This window comes from Chelonoidis abingdonii, chromosome 5, assembly GCF_003597395.2.
Source record: "Chelonoidis abingdonii isolate Lonesome George chromosome 5, CheloAbing_2.0, whole genome shotgun sequence".
NCBI classification, from domain to species: Eukaryota; Metazoa; Chordata; order Testudines; family Testudinidae; genus Chelonoidis; species Chelonoidis abingdonii.
Window position 1 is genome coordinate 134,407,743 of NC_133773.1, and position 17,788 is coordinate 134,425,530.

The 17,788-nt window shown below is 42.4% G+C and overlaps 1 protein-coding gene and 1 long non-coding RNA gene across 2 annotated transcripts in view; both read left to right on the forward strand.

Moving 5' to 3' along the window:
* SUCLG1 (succinate-CoA ligase GDP/ADP-forming subunit alpha) overlaps window positions 1-9,087 on the forward strand; it is a 32,414-nt gene extending 23,327 nt beyond the window's left edge. The window contains exons 7-9 of the mRNA XM_032775192.2: window positions 1,644-1,795; window positions 2,390-2,578; window positions 5,266-9,087. Coding sequence (XP_032631083.1) covers window positions 1,644-1,795; window positions 2,390-2,578; window positions 5,266-5,292 — 368 coding nt within the window. The 3' untranslated portion in view covers window positions 5,293-9,087. The remainder of the gene's footprint in view (window positions 1-1,643; window positions 1,796-2,389; window positions 2,579-5,265) is intronic.
* LOC142046921 (uncharacterized) overlaps window positions 1-9,154 on the forward strand; it is a 250,109-nt gene extending 240,955 nt beyond the window's left edge. Inside the window, exon 2 of the long non-coding RNA XR_012656022.1 lies at window positions 8,649-9,154. This is a non-coding gene — a long non-coding RNA (uncharacterized LOC142046921). The remainder of the gene's footprint in view (window positions 1-8,648) is intronic.
* The last annotated feature ends 8,634 nt before the right edge of the window (window positions 9,155-17,788 follow it).

A 17,788-nucleotide genomic window follows, 5' to 3' on the forward strand; every position in this document is an offset into this window, starting at 1 on the left:
ATTTTAAGGCACAACAGAGAAAATATAGCTTCTTATCTTAGTAAACTTCTTGGGCCAGATCTTCTATTGGTGTAAAAAGTTTCACTCATTTACACTATTGGAGAATATAGCACATATTTGTAATTTCTGTTTATAATGCAGTGACACCTTCAGGCCCTATCCAGGATTGGGTCCTGTTGTGGTGGGTGCTCCACAAACCTAGGACAATCCCTGCCCCAAAGACATCACGTGTTCATGGGCTAAAAATCAAGATATGGCACTTAGCCACAGAAACTGTTTTGAGAGAGCAGAGTTGCTTTGAGTCTTTTTTGTTTTTAAATGATACAACCCTGAGGGTATGTCTACCTTTGAACTTCAAGGTGTGATATCCGCGCTAGTTCTGCTTGAGCTAATGCCTAAAAATAGCAGTGTATCCATGGCGGCTCGGGCTAATTGCCAGAGTACACATGCAGGGGCTTGGATGGGTTTGTACTTGGGGTGGCTGCCACAGCAGCCACATTGCTATTTTTAGGTGCTAGCTTAAGCAGAGAAAGTGTGGGGATCGCACCTGACAGCTCAAATGTAGATATACACTTAGTTAGCCTTTAGATTAAACTATTTTTCAGTGTTTAAAATTTGTACATACGACATTTCATGCCTGCTAGTAGCAGATTATCCTGGTCGTCTCTGGCTTGGAAGTACAGTGTGGGAGCAAAGGTGGTAAAGACTGGTTTTCTGTGGGCTGGAAATGTCAGATTGCTTGAAATTCTTTTGTCCGTGGACCCTGTACAGCACAGACAGTGGTAAAGCAGGCATCCTCACACTGACAGTTCTGAGCACGTTCCTTAAACCTGACTACGGGTGAACGGGAGTTGTCACGTCCATTACAGTCTTATTTGTTTTGCAAAGACTGGCACACAAAGATATATGTCGACCTAAAAATTTTAAAAAACCTGACTTATGTGTACTGAGCTTCCAGACTTGGCGAGCTCGTCATTTTAGGCTATGTTTTCACTGCCCAAAAAAGAGAGGTGTTTTTTTTTTTTTTTTTTTTTTTTTTAACAGTAAGACTATTAATGCAAGTCAGTTATCTTGCCATAAAATCCTACAGGGTAGTTTTTATGTTGCTAGGTGAGTTCTATGCCCTCCGCCTAAGGTTCACCTCACCTAGCTGCATTGAGGCAAAAATTACCTGTGCCTTGTGTGTCCACTTGGATTGGATAGTGAATCAACTGGCATTAGTCATCCATCGCACTATATAAAACATACCTTTCTTGGCAGCGAAGACAGCCTCATTGTAGTGTTTGAAATACTTCCCACTTCATGTTGGGTTGTTAGGTTTTTTAACACTGTGTTTTGTCTTGTAGAGCTGGGATCCTCTCAATCCCAGTCCACCGGCATCTTGTATGACCTTGGGCAAGTCACTTAATCTGCCTATGCCTCAGTTTCCCATCTGTAAAATGGGATTAATAATCTCTCTGCCCCCTCAAACTCTGTGCACTTTTTATCCATTCAGATTATAAGAACTTGAGGCAGTGATTTTCTAATACTGTGTATACAGAGGGGCCCAAATCGTGGGGGGAAAGTGCCAATACCAATAATAATAGACTGAAATTAAATTTGTCTGTCTTGATGGTTCATGTTTGTGTTTTAATTCCTTCCAGGGATTGGAGGAGATCCATTCAATGGAACTAATTTTATTGACTGTCTTGATGTCTTCCTGAAGGATCCCCAAACAGAGGGGATAATATTGATTGGTGAGATTGGAGGCAATGCTGAAGAAGATGCAGCAGCGTTCTTGAAGGAAAATAATTCCGTATGTTTAAGAGAATTTGCCACTCATTCCAAAAGACCTCATTAAACCCTTGTTTTAAGCATTTACCACTGTAGAGAAACTTGTCTAGTTCTCAGTTAATAAAAAGCCATTGCTAGAAAGTGTGGAAAATGCAGTTAAAGCCAGTTAAAGATAGGGTTTAAAGACACTCTTGAGAACTTTAGACACACAGTTCTAGTGCTGTCTGCTAGAAGAACAGCCTTTGGGTAGCTCAAAGCTTCTCTCTCACCAACTGAAGTTGGTCCAATAAAAGATGTTACCTCCTACACCTTGTCTCTCAAATATCTTGGGATTAAGATGGCTACAGGAACCCAGCTTATATTTTAATTGTTTTGTGACGCATATATGGCTGCTCTGTAGAAGAACTGTTTTATATTTATGACTGCTGTTTACATGCACACTTCTTCTGAGAGAAGCCATTCTAAGTATTCTAGGCCAGTGCTTTCATGTCCCTTACCTGCGGGGTTTCCCAAGTCTAGATGTCTAGTTCTTGCCTTCCCCCCGCTACCCTCTTGAGCACTTGGCTGGAAGTGCTCCATCTTTTTCGTGTTAACAGTGTCTCTTCTTTCACCACAGGGTCCAAATGCCAAGCCCGTAGTGTCATTCATAGCTGGTTTGACTGCTCCTCCTGGCAGAAGAATGGGTCATGCAGGTGCAATCATTGCTGGGGGAAAAGGTGGTGCTAAAGAGAAAATTGCTGCTCTTCAAAATGCTGGCGTTGTTGTCAGTATGTCTCCTGCTCAGCTGGGTAGCACTATACACAAGGTTAGTTACATGGTTCTCATAAGTGCTTTGAAATGATGGCATTTAGCCAGCGTAACCAGAAAAACAGACATTTGAAAGCTGCCTTTTGCTTTTGTGTCAGTTTTGCGTCTTCCCAGTGAGCAGTTATAATACACTGTTTCCTCATTTAAGTCTATAGTGGCTCTACTGAACAAAAAAAGCCATTAAATAACAGTTGCAGCTGAATTTTTATTCACACAAGCAGCTTTGTGTCATGTTCTCCTTTGTCAAAGCCATGTGGTAAAATTCAGAGAATTATATTTGTCTCAGTAACAGATTAACACCACCCTTCTTTTACAGCAGCTAAACATCATCTGATCCTAAATTGATTCTTGATCAGAAAACACCTCTGTTTGTTTTTGTTTTTCTCATTACAAATACTAAGTACCTTTGTAACACTGCATGGACTGTCTTATCTTTTCCCACAGCTATCTATTGATGTCATTTTAAGAATTTTGACTTAAAAAAAGAAAGGGCTAATTCATATCCCTGGGCGCATGCACACAATTCATAACAATCATGTACTTCATACAGAAGTTTAACTCCTTCCTGATTTCTCCCGCATAGATCTACAAAGGGTCTTAGGCATTGCAACACTCAGCAAATTGCAATGCTGAACTTCTAAGCACCTTGTCATCTGGTGGAATCCACAGCCCTGAGTTAGAGCCTAGATTCTCTGTACAACTCGTGGGGAGAGTTAGAAGCCTACAGATGGGATCCACGAAAGCCAACACACTCAACATTGGAGCTGCCTAAGGTAGCCAGCTAGAAATGTTGAGAAGGGGGCAGGAATTTCCCCTAAACACTGGACTATGGGGTATTCTGGTGTTGCAGACTCATTCTCACCTGTTGAAGTTGTTCCTTTGGGTATAAATTAAATATTCATTGGGCCAGAGAGAATGAGTGATTCTATTGACCAGTGGTTTGGGCACTCACCGGAGAGATGGGAGACCCAAGCTGAAATGCCTTCTCCGGATCGGGCAGGCTGAGCAACAGAACTTAGATCTTCCAGATGAGTACTCTAACCACAAGGCTGAAAGTTACAGGGGAGCACTCCCCCCGCCCCCCTCTCCCCCCCCCGACTTTTTAGGTATGCTCAGAACACACCCACTGGTTTGGGCCTTGCAGGTGAGATAGGTGAGGGAATGCTATTTTGATCTCTCTTCCCCCCACCCCCACCCCCACCAGGGGCTTAAGTATGAAACCGGGCTCTAGACTGATGTGACTGTGCGCATGCTCACTGGCGGAAAAGTAGGATGCCTTCAGAACTTGAATGGTGGAAGTTTAGATGCTTAGAGACTTTAGGTGTCTCCAGCATTAGGTGACAGCTGAGCATGGGTTTTGAGGATCTGTGTGCTGCCCACAGCTGCAGATAGGCACCTAAGGCCTTTTTGTGGATCTATCCCTGATTTTTTTGAAGTATACACAGTACTTAACATTTATTTTAACTATCTTTGCTTTTCTTTCGGGATAACTGCCTACATTGCACAGCAAAATATTTAGAAAATATACACTTTTTCTGCTGTATTTCTGCATACTTTGAAATGGAGGTCTTAACTAAAGCTGTGTGAAACTTCTTCAGCAAATAGGAAATTCACCAAAAAGTGCATTTTTTTCAGGTCAGCAAACCTATTCACAAATTCAAATGGGTTTCGGCTTGGAAATTTTTTTATTTTATTTATTTATTCTTTTCCCAAAAAAGTTGAAACAATTCATTTTGTCCATTTTGAAATTTAGCTGAAGAGTTCAGTTTTAGTTCCAAACAGAATTTTTTGGGATGTTTTTCGTTCAGCCTCTGGACTGAAAAAATAAATAAATAGTCTTAACCATTTCTAGTCAATTCTTTTAAAAAGTTGAAATGCAAACTGCTGTTCTTATGCAGCACCCTTCTAAGAATTCACTGAAAGAATATTAGACCACAGCTGGGGGCAACAGGAGTGCCTTGACATCATCATATTTAGATGAGGCTGAGTTAGTGTTACAGGTTCCTCACAGTGGGGTTTTGTTTTTGTTGTTTTGTTTTCCCCTCCCCTTCTGCATCTGCCATGGACTCCTTTGGGGGTATGAGATGGGGAGAGATACTTTCCCCCTCCTCCTCCTCCTCCTCTCCTCTGGAATCCACTATCTCCTAATTTTAACTTGGTACTGCGACTTCCCTGTTGGTGTTTAAGGTTATGATTGAAAATTGAGGCATGTTGTCCATCATGCTAGCAGGTGGAGGAGAGGGTGACTAGGAAATATCAGTTTAATTTTTTCCAAAATTTGGCAGCAAAATTCTGCCGTGTCTTTAATTCCAAAAATCAGCTTCACTTGAGATAAAGGCAGGAGCGGAGATTTTTATATATATAAATAATGGCATGAGTAGATGCATTTAATAGTAAAAGGAAGATGTAAGACTGTCAATATTTTCAATGCGCTATATCCTGTTTAAGAACGTGTCAACAAAAACCAAGTTGCAATGTGAAAATGAAGTTGAGTGAATCTGTATACGGGAAATTTTTAACAGACCCAAACAAGGGTGATTTGGAGTAGCATTTCTTCTAAGTGCTCTCATTCTGATGTAATCTGCTTGTGTTTTTAAAAGGATACTGAAACTGACAGCTTTTTGGAAAACTCTCTTGTCACAACTGTAATGTCTCTCTTCCCCTCCACCCCCTCTCTCTCTGAAGGAGTTTGAGAAGAGGAAACTGCTGTAAAACCCTTGGAACATTGTCACAGAACAGTCAAGACAGCACCTTGCCTCTATATATCTGTCATCCACTAATCTTCAGCTGCCTGAATGTGACTGATACTTGGTTTCAATTTGACTTTAAAGCCATAAACTTTATTGCAATGTCTCCTGCTGAGAAATGGTCATCTGATTGTACATCATAGCAAATTAATAAATCTACCACTAAATTTGATTTTTTGAATTCCTGAAGCTCAGTGATTTTTTTTTTTTTTTTTTTTTTCCTTTGAAAAAAAATTTTTTTTTTTTTTTTTTTTTTTTTTTAAGAGGAGGGAAAAAAACAGCACAAACTATCTGGAAGCATTTGAGAGTATTTTTATAGCTTTAGATTTACATACTCATTGCACTCTGAGTTACTGTAGCTTGTACACAGATGCATTGAGTGGGGTAAGTTACTCACTTTGCAAGCACACACATTTTAAAAACCAAGCAGTCTTATTTGCTCATTACTGACTAGTAAATGGTTTATCTGAGCTTTAGGCAAAAGTTGATGCCATCCACTGAATTACTGCTCTTGGATCCACAGGGTGTGTCCTGTTGATCCTTGCAGCTGGATATGTTGATATACGTCCAAATGTATTGTTCAGAGCTGCTGAACTATACAGAGCATAGCCCCACATTAGTGGGGGGGCTTATTTTGTGTAATTTCTGGGAAAAGCTTCAGAGTGTTTGTCTTCCTTTTAATGACAAGGATTACACTTGTTCAGAGTGAAGCCAATGCCCCGTAAATGCTTTAATTGATATTTCAGAGTTATATTTATGTTCATAAGAGTTTAAATCATAGTTTCCCATGAAAATGCATATTCATACTCTGTGTAACTTGGAAATCAAATTCTTTCTGCTTATATTACCTTAACTTTTCTTCTTTTAACCTTCGACAGATGGTCCTTTGCTTTGAATATTTTGAAATACGGATAATGTTAGGACTTGCTGCAGTAAAAAAAAAAAAAATTCTGAAAACAAACTTGCCGGGGTATATTTCTTGTAAACGATTCACGAGTGCTACATGCGAAGGTCCTATCTTATTATAGGAATAGAGCAAATTGAGTGCCCGTAAATGAGTATTACAAGTCATAATAAGAACTGACTGCATTTAGGATTGCTTTCATTATAAACAAATAAAATCAGCTAGGGAAACCAAAATTAGCTTCTTATGTAACATTTCGTGAAGAAAAAATGCTGTGCCATAACAATTCTGTTCCAAAGACCTCAAGTCCTTATTATTTAAAGCTGTAGTTGTGGTTTTCAGCAGCACACTCTCTGCAGTTTGTCTTGCTGCTCCATGGTCAGTGGTGAACAGGTTTTCTAATGCCACAGTTTCAGGTCTAGGAAACCTCAGTCCTGAAGTACTGGAAACATACTCTGCCAATATCACCTTGGTGTTTACAGAGTGGGCTGTTAATTAGGTATAAAGACAGTATCAGTCTCAGTTTAGTTTACAAAAGTAACTTGTCCTAAGACTGTCACTGGATGGTTGAAGATGGTACGAGTCGGATAAATAGCAAATTTGCACAAGATTTTCAGAAAGACTTTGACAAGGTTTCTCAAGGCTCTTGAGCAAAGTAGGCAGTCATGGGATGAAAGGGAGGGTCCTCTTATGGATCAGTCACTGGTTAGAAGATGAAACAAAGGGTAGGAATAAATGGTCAGTTTTCACAGTGGAGGGAGGAAAATACCGGTGTCCTTCAAGGATCTGTATTGGGACCGGTGCTGTTCAACATATTCATAAATACTCTGGAGAAAAGAGTAAACAGTGAGGTGGCATAGTTTACAGACAATACAAAATTACTCAGAATCATCAAGTCTCAAGCAAACTGTGAAGAGTTACTGGGTGACTGGGCAGCAAAATGGCAGATGAATTTAAAGATTGATAAAATCCAAAGTAATTTACATTGGAATACACAATCCTGACTATCCGTATAAAATGATGGGATCTAAATTGGCTGTTACCACTCAGAGATCTGAGTCATTGTGGATAGGTGCAGTGGCAGACAAAAACTAACAGAATATTAGTAACCATTAGGAATGAGAGATAAGACAGACAGTATCATAATACCACTCTAAGTCCATGAAATGACCACACCTTCAATATCACATGCAGTTCTAGTCTCCCACTTTTAATATTATTATTTTTAAGAAGGGAAGTAGTACAGAGAAGGGCAGCAAAAATGATTTGAGAGATGGAACATCTTCCATATGAGGACAGATAAAAAGACAGGGTCTGGTCAGCTTAAGAAAGAGACGAGTAAGGTGGATATAATAGAGGTCTATAAAATCTTGAATAGTGTAAAGAAAGTGAATAAGAAAGTGTTATTTACCGCATCATGTAACACACGAACCAGGGATCACCCAATGAGAATAGGTATAATAACCAAATACTTCTTCACACAACAAACAGTTAACCCGTGGAGCTTGTTGCCATGAGAGGTTGTGAAAGTCCAAGGTATAACTAGGTTTAAAAAGAGAACTGGATAATTTCACACAGGATACGTTCATCAATGGCTCTTAGCTAAGATAGTCAGGGACACAACCCCATGCTCTTGGTGTCCCTAAACCTCTGACTGCCAGAAGCTGGGACTGGACAACAGACAAATTGTCCTGTTTGGATCATTCCCTCTGACACAGCTGGCATTGGCCACTGTCAGAAGACAGGATACAAGGCCAGATGGACAATTGATCTGATCCAATAGGGCTATTCATATGTTAGACTTTATAATAGTAATTTCGTAATTATTCTTGCTAATGTGCTGAGTTTGCAACTTATGCATGGTTTAATCTGGAACATTTGCTGAGTAGAAGAGACATTAGAGCTATAAAGTTTAATTTATGAGAATGTATGTCTGCCTCTTAACCCGTAAGCTGTGATGGCTGTGAGACCACGGTACCAGTGACTTCCTGTTAATAGTTGAGTTGCCTTCAGTGGTGTGCTGGTGCTTCCCCAGGGGCAATTCTCAGTAGGCAACTATGGCTCAGCTTGCATGAATTTCCACACTGTTAGAAATATCGCATGCAATGTCACAGCCCACCTTCAGTGTAATAAGCTGTCTGTTGGAGGCTGATTCATTGAAGCCTTTTCAGGGGCACAGGCCACTGTAAAACCAATGGCAGTTATCCCATGACGGAATGCCAACTCTACTTCTGACAAGTGGTGGTTTGTTTTAGATTGCATGTGACCCTGCCTTAACCATTACAACACTTCACCACCTGATACTCTCTAGCTAGCCAGCTGGGGCCAGCTCCAAGTACCAGCTAAGGAAGAAGGTTCTTGGGGTGGCCAATACAAAGGGCGGCACGTCCAGGTCTTCGGTGGGAATTTGGCGGCAGGGCCCTTAGTCCCTTTCTTCCTCTTTGAGCTGCTGCCGAAGAGGAAGAGAGGGGAAGTGAAGGACTTGCCGCCAAACTGCCACCGAAGAATGGAGCAGCGCCCTTGAGCCACCACCAAAGTGCTGCCAGTCAGCTTAGGGCGGCAGAAAACCTGGAGCCGGCCCTGCAGCCAGCTAGTTGTCATATATATAGCAGGACAGCCTCTGCTAGCCTAGAACTCTGCAACACTTACAGATGTGGGTGAAGTATATCCTTACCTTGATATAAAGCTTAATTTGTCCAACTGCCTCTGAAGCGAGAATATAACTCTGTTACCAAATGTAAGATGTCAGCTCCTGCTGCTGTTCCATTGCCTATGAAAATATATTTCTTTTTAAATTGCTTCAAGACCGTGGTGTGTTAATGTTTCATGTGCTTGTGAATAAATACTTTAAAAGGCTGGAATGGAAACATTAGTTCTCCCCCCTTCCTTCTCCCCCCCCCCCCCCCCAAAAAAAAAAAAGAAAGGAAAAGGCAAATACCTTTTACTATTAAGTCTTGTTACAGTTTTGGTTCACTGAGCTTCTGTTTCCCTGTAACTTTATTCTTGCTGATGGAAAAAGAGAGCGTGCCTGCGTGTAATGGCAAGCTAACTCTCAAGACTGACTGAATGTAATCATTTTCCAAGAGGCCAATCTCCTAAATTTTAAGGGCCTGATTTTAGTTGTGTCTACAGCTTATGTTCAGGCTGTATAGGTCACTCATGCCTCCAAAGGAGGAGCAATAGCAGATGCTTCATTTAGGTTAATGTAAGAAAGTTTAGCGCAGAACAACTTTTGCTATATATTTAAAAAATAGTCATAGGGCTATTCTACGTTCCCTTTCATTTATCGCTGGGTCTGCCCTTGGACACTATGAGCCTGTCTTCTCACTAACACAGGTGTATGTCCATTGACTTCAGTTGAGTTATTCCTGATTTATACTGTTGTGAGGAGAGCACTGGGCCCAGTGCGTGACTTCTGCGTATATACAAATCGGTGTATTGATTGGCCTCGCAGTCTACACGATAATTCTAAAATTCATCTTTTTTAGTGTGTATTCTATATGGCTTACATGATTTCTAAGGGTCAGCCATTTGCTTCCTTATGGAACATTAGGGATATGACTCTCTTTGACTAGTCTCCCTACTTGGAAACTTATCTTCTGTTTTTAAAAGATGTTATGAATTAAAGACTCTATCAAGTTCAATAAAATGAATTCCCGGAAACGTTGGCTAATAAACACTAATGCCATCAGCCTCCATAAAATGGGTTCATTTGAAAGTGGAATTTAATGACATCAGAGCATTTAAAACATTAAAAACACATTTTTCACCTGGAGTTCAGGTCATACACATTTACTGTACTGATTGAAAAAGCCCTGGTGGATCTTTGACTAAGGTTACTTGCTTCTGCTGTAATGTCTGCAAGATATCAGTCAGCACCTGCTGGCCGCATCAGAGGCAAAAAAACCTCAAAACTTCTAAGCAGTTTGGAATCCTGAAGTTGTGTGTGTAGCTACCGAATATAACTGTGTGCTCTTCTTACTTTTACCCTGGTCCTCCCCTGCCATTCCCGCCTACTGTTCATTAATTGTCATGTCTTGTATGAAACTCAAATGTAAGTTCTTCATAACAGGTCTATGTCTTCCTATGCTTTTGTGCAGCACCTGTCAAAGTGGGGCCCCAATCCTGACTTTGACTTTAGATGTTCCCCTCACATCAATAAATAACACAGGCATGATGTCTCCCCATACCAACTAGTTTATAGTTGCCCAAAGCAACCCTGTGATGATCCTCATCACAGTTCAGTTTAACATCTTACAAAATGAAAAGTCCTGTCACTTTTGATTTACTCTCTATTTTGGCCACTGCCCTTCCAGCCCACTTATAAAGATGGGAGCCTAAACTGGGTTTTAGTGTCCATGCTGCCAAATATCAAACAACATAAAAACCAGACAAATGAACAGACATTTATTTTCTGCCTGGCTCGTGACATTGCAGCTGGGCTGCAGTCTGTACATTTGCTGCAGTGTTGCTGTAACGAGGTGTTTTAAAGGACCCGTAATTATGTCGCTGCAGAGGACAGAGGTTATTGTGAGAGACTGTGGCAGTTCTCAACAAGAATGGGCGATACATTTGGTTCAGCAATGCCATAGAGCGTATTTTTTCTGTCCTGTTAATTTGGATATTTTGGAGGGGTTTTCTAACAGAGGCTTATTCTCTTTGCCCTTTCTAATCACACAACTAGTGCATGAGAACAGGCCAGTGTTTTCAAAAGGGCTTCTGATTTGGGGTTCTCAGCTTATAGCATTTTATAGATTTCAAAGCCAGAAAGGACCATTGTGATGATCTGTTCAAATCTGTATAACTCAGCCTAGAGAACTTCTCCAAAATAATTCCTAGAGCAGATTTTTTTAGAAAAAAAATCCGATCTTGATTTAAAAATTGCCGGTGATGGAGCATCCACCACTGTCCTTGGGAAATTGTCCCAATAGTTTATTATTCTCACTGTTAAAAATTTCCACCTTCTTCCCAGTTTTATCTTGGGCTGAGTATCCCATTGTTGCTGTTGAGTTCATATGAAGCTTCAGGTGCGCAGCACCTCTGAAAGACAGTCCAAAGGTTTTGCAAGTTGCAAACCAAAACTGAGGGCACCCCAAATCAGAGCACTTTTGAGAATTTTGGCCTGTCTATGAGACCTCCAAGGGTCAGCTTCACAGATGGCCTGATTCAACTGATGCCATTCCACACATTTCAATGGGCTTTTGGTCAAGCCTATGAGCCTCCTTGGACTCGCCTTTACCCTTCCAGGAACCTTCAACTTTTGGATGTGTGTTACCTCCTGTAAATTAGCCATCACCTAGAACTAACTGACAAGTTGCAGCAAAACTTTTTAATAGAAAATTGGATTTTTAACTAAACACATTTTCACAGAAAGTGTCTGCTTTCTGTGGGAAATGTTTGATTGTTGTAAAAAACAAACCAAGAATGCATGAAATTGAAATATTTCAATCTGAAAATGCTACTGTACTGTCTCATGGGATTTGTAGTTTCATTGCCTCAGAACCTCATTCACCTCTATGGTCCTGTTTCCCCTGCCAAACTACATTTTCATGCCTGCATCATGGCTAGGTGCTCCTATGCTGCTCTGCACACATCATGAATTGTCTGTTTCTGTCTGACTGCCCGTGTGACGTGCTTCTGAGAGGCATGCCCATACCTGCTTTACAAGTGACAAGGTGCTTGAACTTGACAGGTACCCAGCATGTTTGGGGAAGTTTGGTGGTGGTAGGTGGGGGTGTAGTTTGTTTTTTATTTTCTGCTTCCAAAACAATCCTTGCCAAGTTCACTGCTATAGACGTGTGTGAGGCAGTGAGCCACTGGGCATTAGTAAATGCAGCCTAGTCCTTTTCACGTGGTATTCATTAGTACTGGAGACAAGCCCACAGTCCGCAAGGGGAGGGATAGTTCAGTGGTTTGAGCAGTGGCTTGCTAAACTTAGGGTTGTGAGCTCAATCCTTGAGGGGGCCATTTAGGGATCTGGGGATTGGCCCTGCTTTGAGCAGGGGTTTGGACTAGATGATCTCCTGGGGTCCCTTCCGACCCTGTGATTCTATTGCCTAGCACTGGTTGAAAAATGTTTTGTCTTGGTTCTTGGGGGGTGGGGGGGGGAGGTTGTTTTTGTTTTTTTTTCATGTGGAAAATTTCAATGAAAACAACAACTGAAAAAAAATCATCGTAATCACTTTTTTCTGTGGAAAAACTTCAGCTTTTCTGTGATAATGCAAATACCAAAAATTATCAGCTAAAGATCTACAAACTTAGTCTGAAATCCCAAATATTTTGATGTGGAAATGTAGCTGTGCTGCCTCATGCTGCCAATATTCTCTATGGACATTCTCTGTCCGTGGCATGAAAATATCTCCCAGGACGCAGCACAATCCTCAGAGAAGCATCAGGGCAAGGGCTCAGAGAAGCACCTTCCTCACTTTGAAATTGGATGTTTTAAATTTAATTTCTATAGGCGCCAAGATCCTCTGATACCTTCTTTGTGTTTGCCCACTAACAGAATAGAGCAGGGGTGGCCAACTTGTGGCTCCGGAGCCTTCAATCTGCAGCTCCTTGTATAGGCACCGACTCTGGCGCTGGAGCTACAGGTGCCAACTTTCCAGTGTGCTGGGAGGAGCTCACTGCTCAACCCCCAGCTCTGCCACAGGCCCTGCCCCTACTCCACCCCTTTCCGCTTCCTCTCTTGAGCCTGCCATGCCCTTGCTCGTCCCCCCACCCCCTCCAAGCCTCCTGCACACCACAAAACAGCTGATTGGGAAGGGAGGGGGAGGAGCTGATCAGTGGGGCTGCCGGTGGGTGGGAGACCCTGGGAGTGGGGGAGGTGGGGAAAATCATGAGGGGCTACTGATGTATTACTGTGACCCTTTGGCAATGTACATTGGTAAATTCTGGCTCTTTCTCAGGCTCAGGTTGGCCACCTCTGCAATAGAGCATTGTCAGGCTCAAACAGAACTTTTTTTTAAGCAACATCATTGTGACGGGTTGGATTACAGAAACCCTCTTGGGAACTGCCACCCAGTGTGCCAAGACTACTTCTACTCATGCACTCCCTGCCAGCTTGGGGCCCCAGCACTCGCCTCGCTGAGCCATTCACTCCCATCTGCTTCAACACAGACCAGGGTCTGAATTACTTGCTCCAAAGCTGCAGCTTTACATGAAAGCAGCTAACAGAAGTCTTCCTGTCTTTAACACTCAGATGCCCAACTCCCAATGGGGTCTAAACCCAAATAAATCCATTTTACCCTGTAAAAAGCTTATACAGGGTAAACTCATAAATTGTTTGCCCTCTATAACACTGATAGAGAGTTTCTCCTCTCTTGGTTTTCACACCTCAGCTGCTAGAACAGGGCCTCATCCTCCCTGATTGAACTAACCTCATTATCTCTAGCTTGCTTGCTAGCATATATATACCCTGCCCTGGAAATGTCCCTACATTCATCTACTGAATGTGTATTCACCTCACGAAGCTTCAATGCTCCCAAAAGTCGTGTAGTCTATAAGGTGGCCACAGATTTCTCTGTGCTTTTTACAGATCCAGACTACACACGGCTACCCCTGATTACTACACCTTGCAAGGCATGCATTTCAGCTGTAAAGAGTGAAATCCATCAAACTCAGAAGAAAACTTGCACAAATACAGACAGATTATCATCTTCCTTCTCAAATGCAACGGTATGAGACCTCATACTCAAAATGACTGAAAGGTAAAAAATCCACTTGCTAACTCACATATTACAGACCACTAGTGAGATTTATCCATAACTCTATCAAAGAAACGAGGAACCACCTGATCAGACATCTATAATAAGCAAAGCAGGCAACATCAAAAAGAGCTCTCAAACCTGGAGACTCCATAATAACAAACTTCCATAAAAACAGAACTTCACTAAAAAAGACAGGAGATCTACATTATTCATTTCATCTCTCTACAAAGGAAAAAAGACTATAAGCTGTCTAAACTCCTACCTGCCACATGGGCCACAACCGTGGTACCCCTAACCACCCAGCAATATCGTCAATCTATCCAACTACACACTCAGCCAATAGAAAAAAATCTGTCCATCTCAGGGGACTATCTTCTGCCCTGCACCCCCAACAACATGATACAGTTCTGTGGCGATGGAAGCCTACTGTTCGCCCATCTCCGACTCAAGAATACTTCCAGGACAACACTGGAACAGTGCACTGATACGCAGGTTACCCTCCCACCAGCAGCACAAGAAGAAGAACTCCACATGGACTCCTCCTGAGGGAGAAATGACAGTTGGACCTATACATTGAATGCTTCCGCTGATGTGCACAGGCAGAAATCGTGGGAAAAACAACATCATGCCTCATAACCTAAGTTTGGCAGAACCCGCAATGCCATCCACAGCCTCAGAAACCACCCTGACATTATCATCAAAGAGGCTGATAAAGGAGGTGCTGTTGTCATCATGAACAGTCTGACTACCAAAGGAGGCTGCAGACACTCTCCAATACCCAATCTAACAGCGCACTTCCTCAGATCCCACTGAGGAAACACTAAGAAACTGCACATCTATCTCAGACACTCCTACATTAACACCGGAACAAATCACATACCCTCAGAGCCAGACCAGGTTATTCTAATCTACTACCCCAATCCAACACCAGAAATCCTGGATGCCTCCATCATCTCGGCATTGGCACTCTCACTGAAGGACTGTCCTGAATATGTGGACGCTCTAACTCGAGACCCTATGCCACCAGCATTCCAGCTATCTCCCGGACACCACTGATTTCCTGAGAAACTACAATGCATTGGTCCACCTCCAGAAAACAACCATCCGAGCCACCATGGAATGTAAGGCTCTCATACTAATCCACACACAATGGAATACAAGCGTCAGGAACAGTATCCTGACTGATGCACAGCACAACTGGCTGCTGAGTCTGTGCCTTACTCACGCACAACTATTTCAATTTGATGACAATATATAATCTCCAGAACAGTGGCCACTGCTCATGGGGCAACCGCATGCCCCACAATATGCCAATACTTTTATGGCTGACCTTGGAAACAACGCTTCCTCAGCTCTCGTCCACATCACGTCCCTCTCTACCTACGCTACTGATGACATCTTCATCATCTGGACCGATGGAAAGGAGACCTGAAGAAATTTCACCACGATTCAACAGCTCCACCCCCACCATCACATCAGCCTGGACCACTACATGGGAGGCCACTTTCTAGATCACCTACGGTAGCAAAATGGATGGTCACATTTAACACCACCTATATCGAAAACCAACCGACCGCTACGCCTACCTTCGAATGCCTCCAGCTTCATCCCGGGACAATCACACGATCCATTGCTACAGCCAAGCACTGAGGTACAGACCGCATCTGGCTTCTAACCCTCAAGACAGAGACCAACACCTACAAAATCTCCACCAACATCCAAACTACAATACTGCACGAGGAAATAGGAAACGATCAACAAGAGCCAGACGTGTACCCAGAAGCCTCCTACTGCAAGACAAACCCAAGAAAGAACACAGGACTCCAACTGCCATCACATCAGCCCCAGCTAAAAACCCTTCAACAGCATCATCAGGGGATCTACAACCATCCTGGACATGAAGATCCACACTTCACAAGGCTTGGGTGGCAGGCCAATCCTCCCACAAACAACACCTGCCAACCTGAAACGTATTCCTCACAGTAACTGCACACCACACATATAAACTCCAGCTCAGGAACCAATCTATGCAACAAACCCCGATGCCAGCCTGCCCACATACTATCACCAGCGACACCATCACAGGACCTACCAATCAGCCACACACACTCAACCAGGTTCATTCACCATGACAATCCACCAATGTAATATACGATCATAATGCCGCAAATGCCCTCTGCTAGTATACATCAAGCCAAACTGAACAGTCTCTAACGGAAAAGGATAAATGGACCACAAATCAGATATTAGGAATGGGCAATTACAAAAACCTGTAGGAGAGCACTTCAGCTTCCTGCCACACTATAGCAGACCTTAAAAGGTGACGCATCCGCAGCAAAAAAATTCAGGACCAGACTTCAAAGAGAAACGCCTTGAGCTTCAGTTCACCTACAAATTTGACACCATCAGCTTCAGGACTGAAACAGACTTGTGAATGGCTTGCCAACTACAGAGCCAGTTTTCTCCTCTCTTGGTTTCACCACCTCAGCGTAGAAACAGGGCCTCATCCTCCCTGAATGAAACTAACCATCGTTACTCTACTTGCTTGTTAGCATATATATACCTGCCCCTGGAACTTTCCACTACATGCATCTGACGAAGTGGGTATTCACCCACGAAAGCTCATGCTCCAAAACGTCTGTTAGTCTATAAGGTGCCACAGGATTCTCTGCTGCTTTTACTAATAGAGAGATATGCACAGCTGTTTGCTCCCCCAGGCATTAATACATACTATTGAGTTAATTAATAAGTAAAAAGTGATTTTATTAAATACAGAAAGTTGGATTTAAGTGGTTCCAAGTAGTAAGTCACCAAGCAAAATAAAATAAAACACGCAAATCTCTGTCTAATCAGACTGAATACAGATAATCTTACCCTCAGAGATGCTTCAAGTTTTTTCCCCAGACTGGACAGCATCCAGGCTTGGGCACAATTCTTTACCCGGTACAGCTCTTGTTCCAGCTCAGGTGGTAGCTATGGGATTCTTCATGATGGCTCCCTCTGCTTTGTTCTGTTCCACCCCTTTATATATCTTTTGCATAAGGCGGGAACCCTTTGTCCCTCTCTGGGTTCCCACTCCTTCCTTCTCAATGGAAAGACACCAGGTTAAAGATGGATTCCAGTTCACGGGACATGATCACATGCCACTGTAAGACTTCATTGCTCACTTAGCAGCACACATGTATACAGGAAGACTTACAAGTAAAACACACCCATCTGCAGACAATCGTCCCGATTAACGGGAGTCATCAAGATTCCAAACCACCATTAAGGGCCCACACTTTGCACAATTACAATAGACCCCCAGAGTTATACTTCATATTTCTAGTTTCAGATATATGAGTGGTACATTTATACAAATAGGATGACCACACTCAGTAGATTATAAGCTTTGTTATGATACCTTACAAAAGACCTTCTGCATGAAGCATATGCCAGTTACATTATATTCAATGATTAGCATATTTTTTATAAAATTATATAGACTGCAATGTCACAATCATATTAAAATAAAAGAACCAAAGACTTCTGCAAGGCTTCAGCCATTGGGTGCTCCTCTGAGACCTGGCTGGAGAAAATCAAACTGGGAAGAAAAGATTCTTCTCAATTACTTAGCTATATGAGCATGAGGCATTGTGCTATAAAGCAGGTGAACCGTGACAGCACTGCCACTTAGATGTGATTGAGGTGTCACGGCAAGCAAGCCTGGGGTGGACATGATGTGCCCTTTTGGGCCTGTTTCTGAAATTGTTCTGCACACTTAACTCTTGTTGACTTCCAGCAACCGACAACAAGGCTGCTGGGTGTTCAAATGTTGCACACGGGGCACTCAATCACTCCCAAAGGAG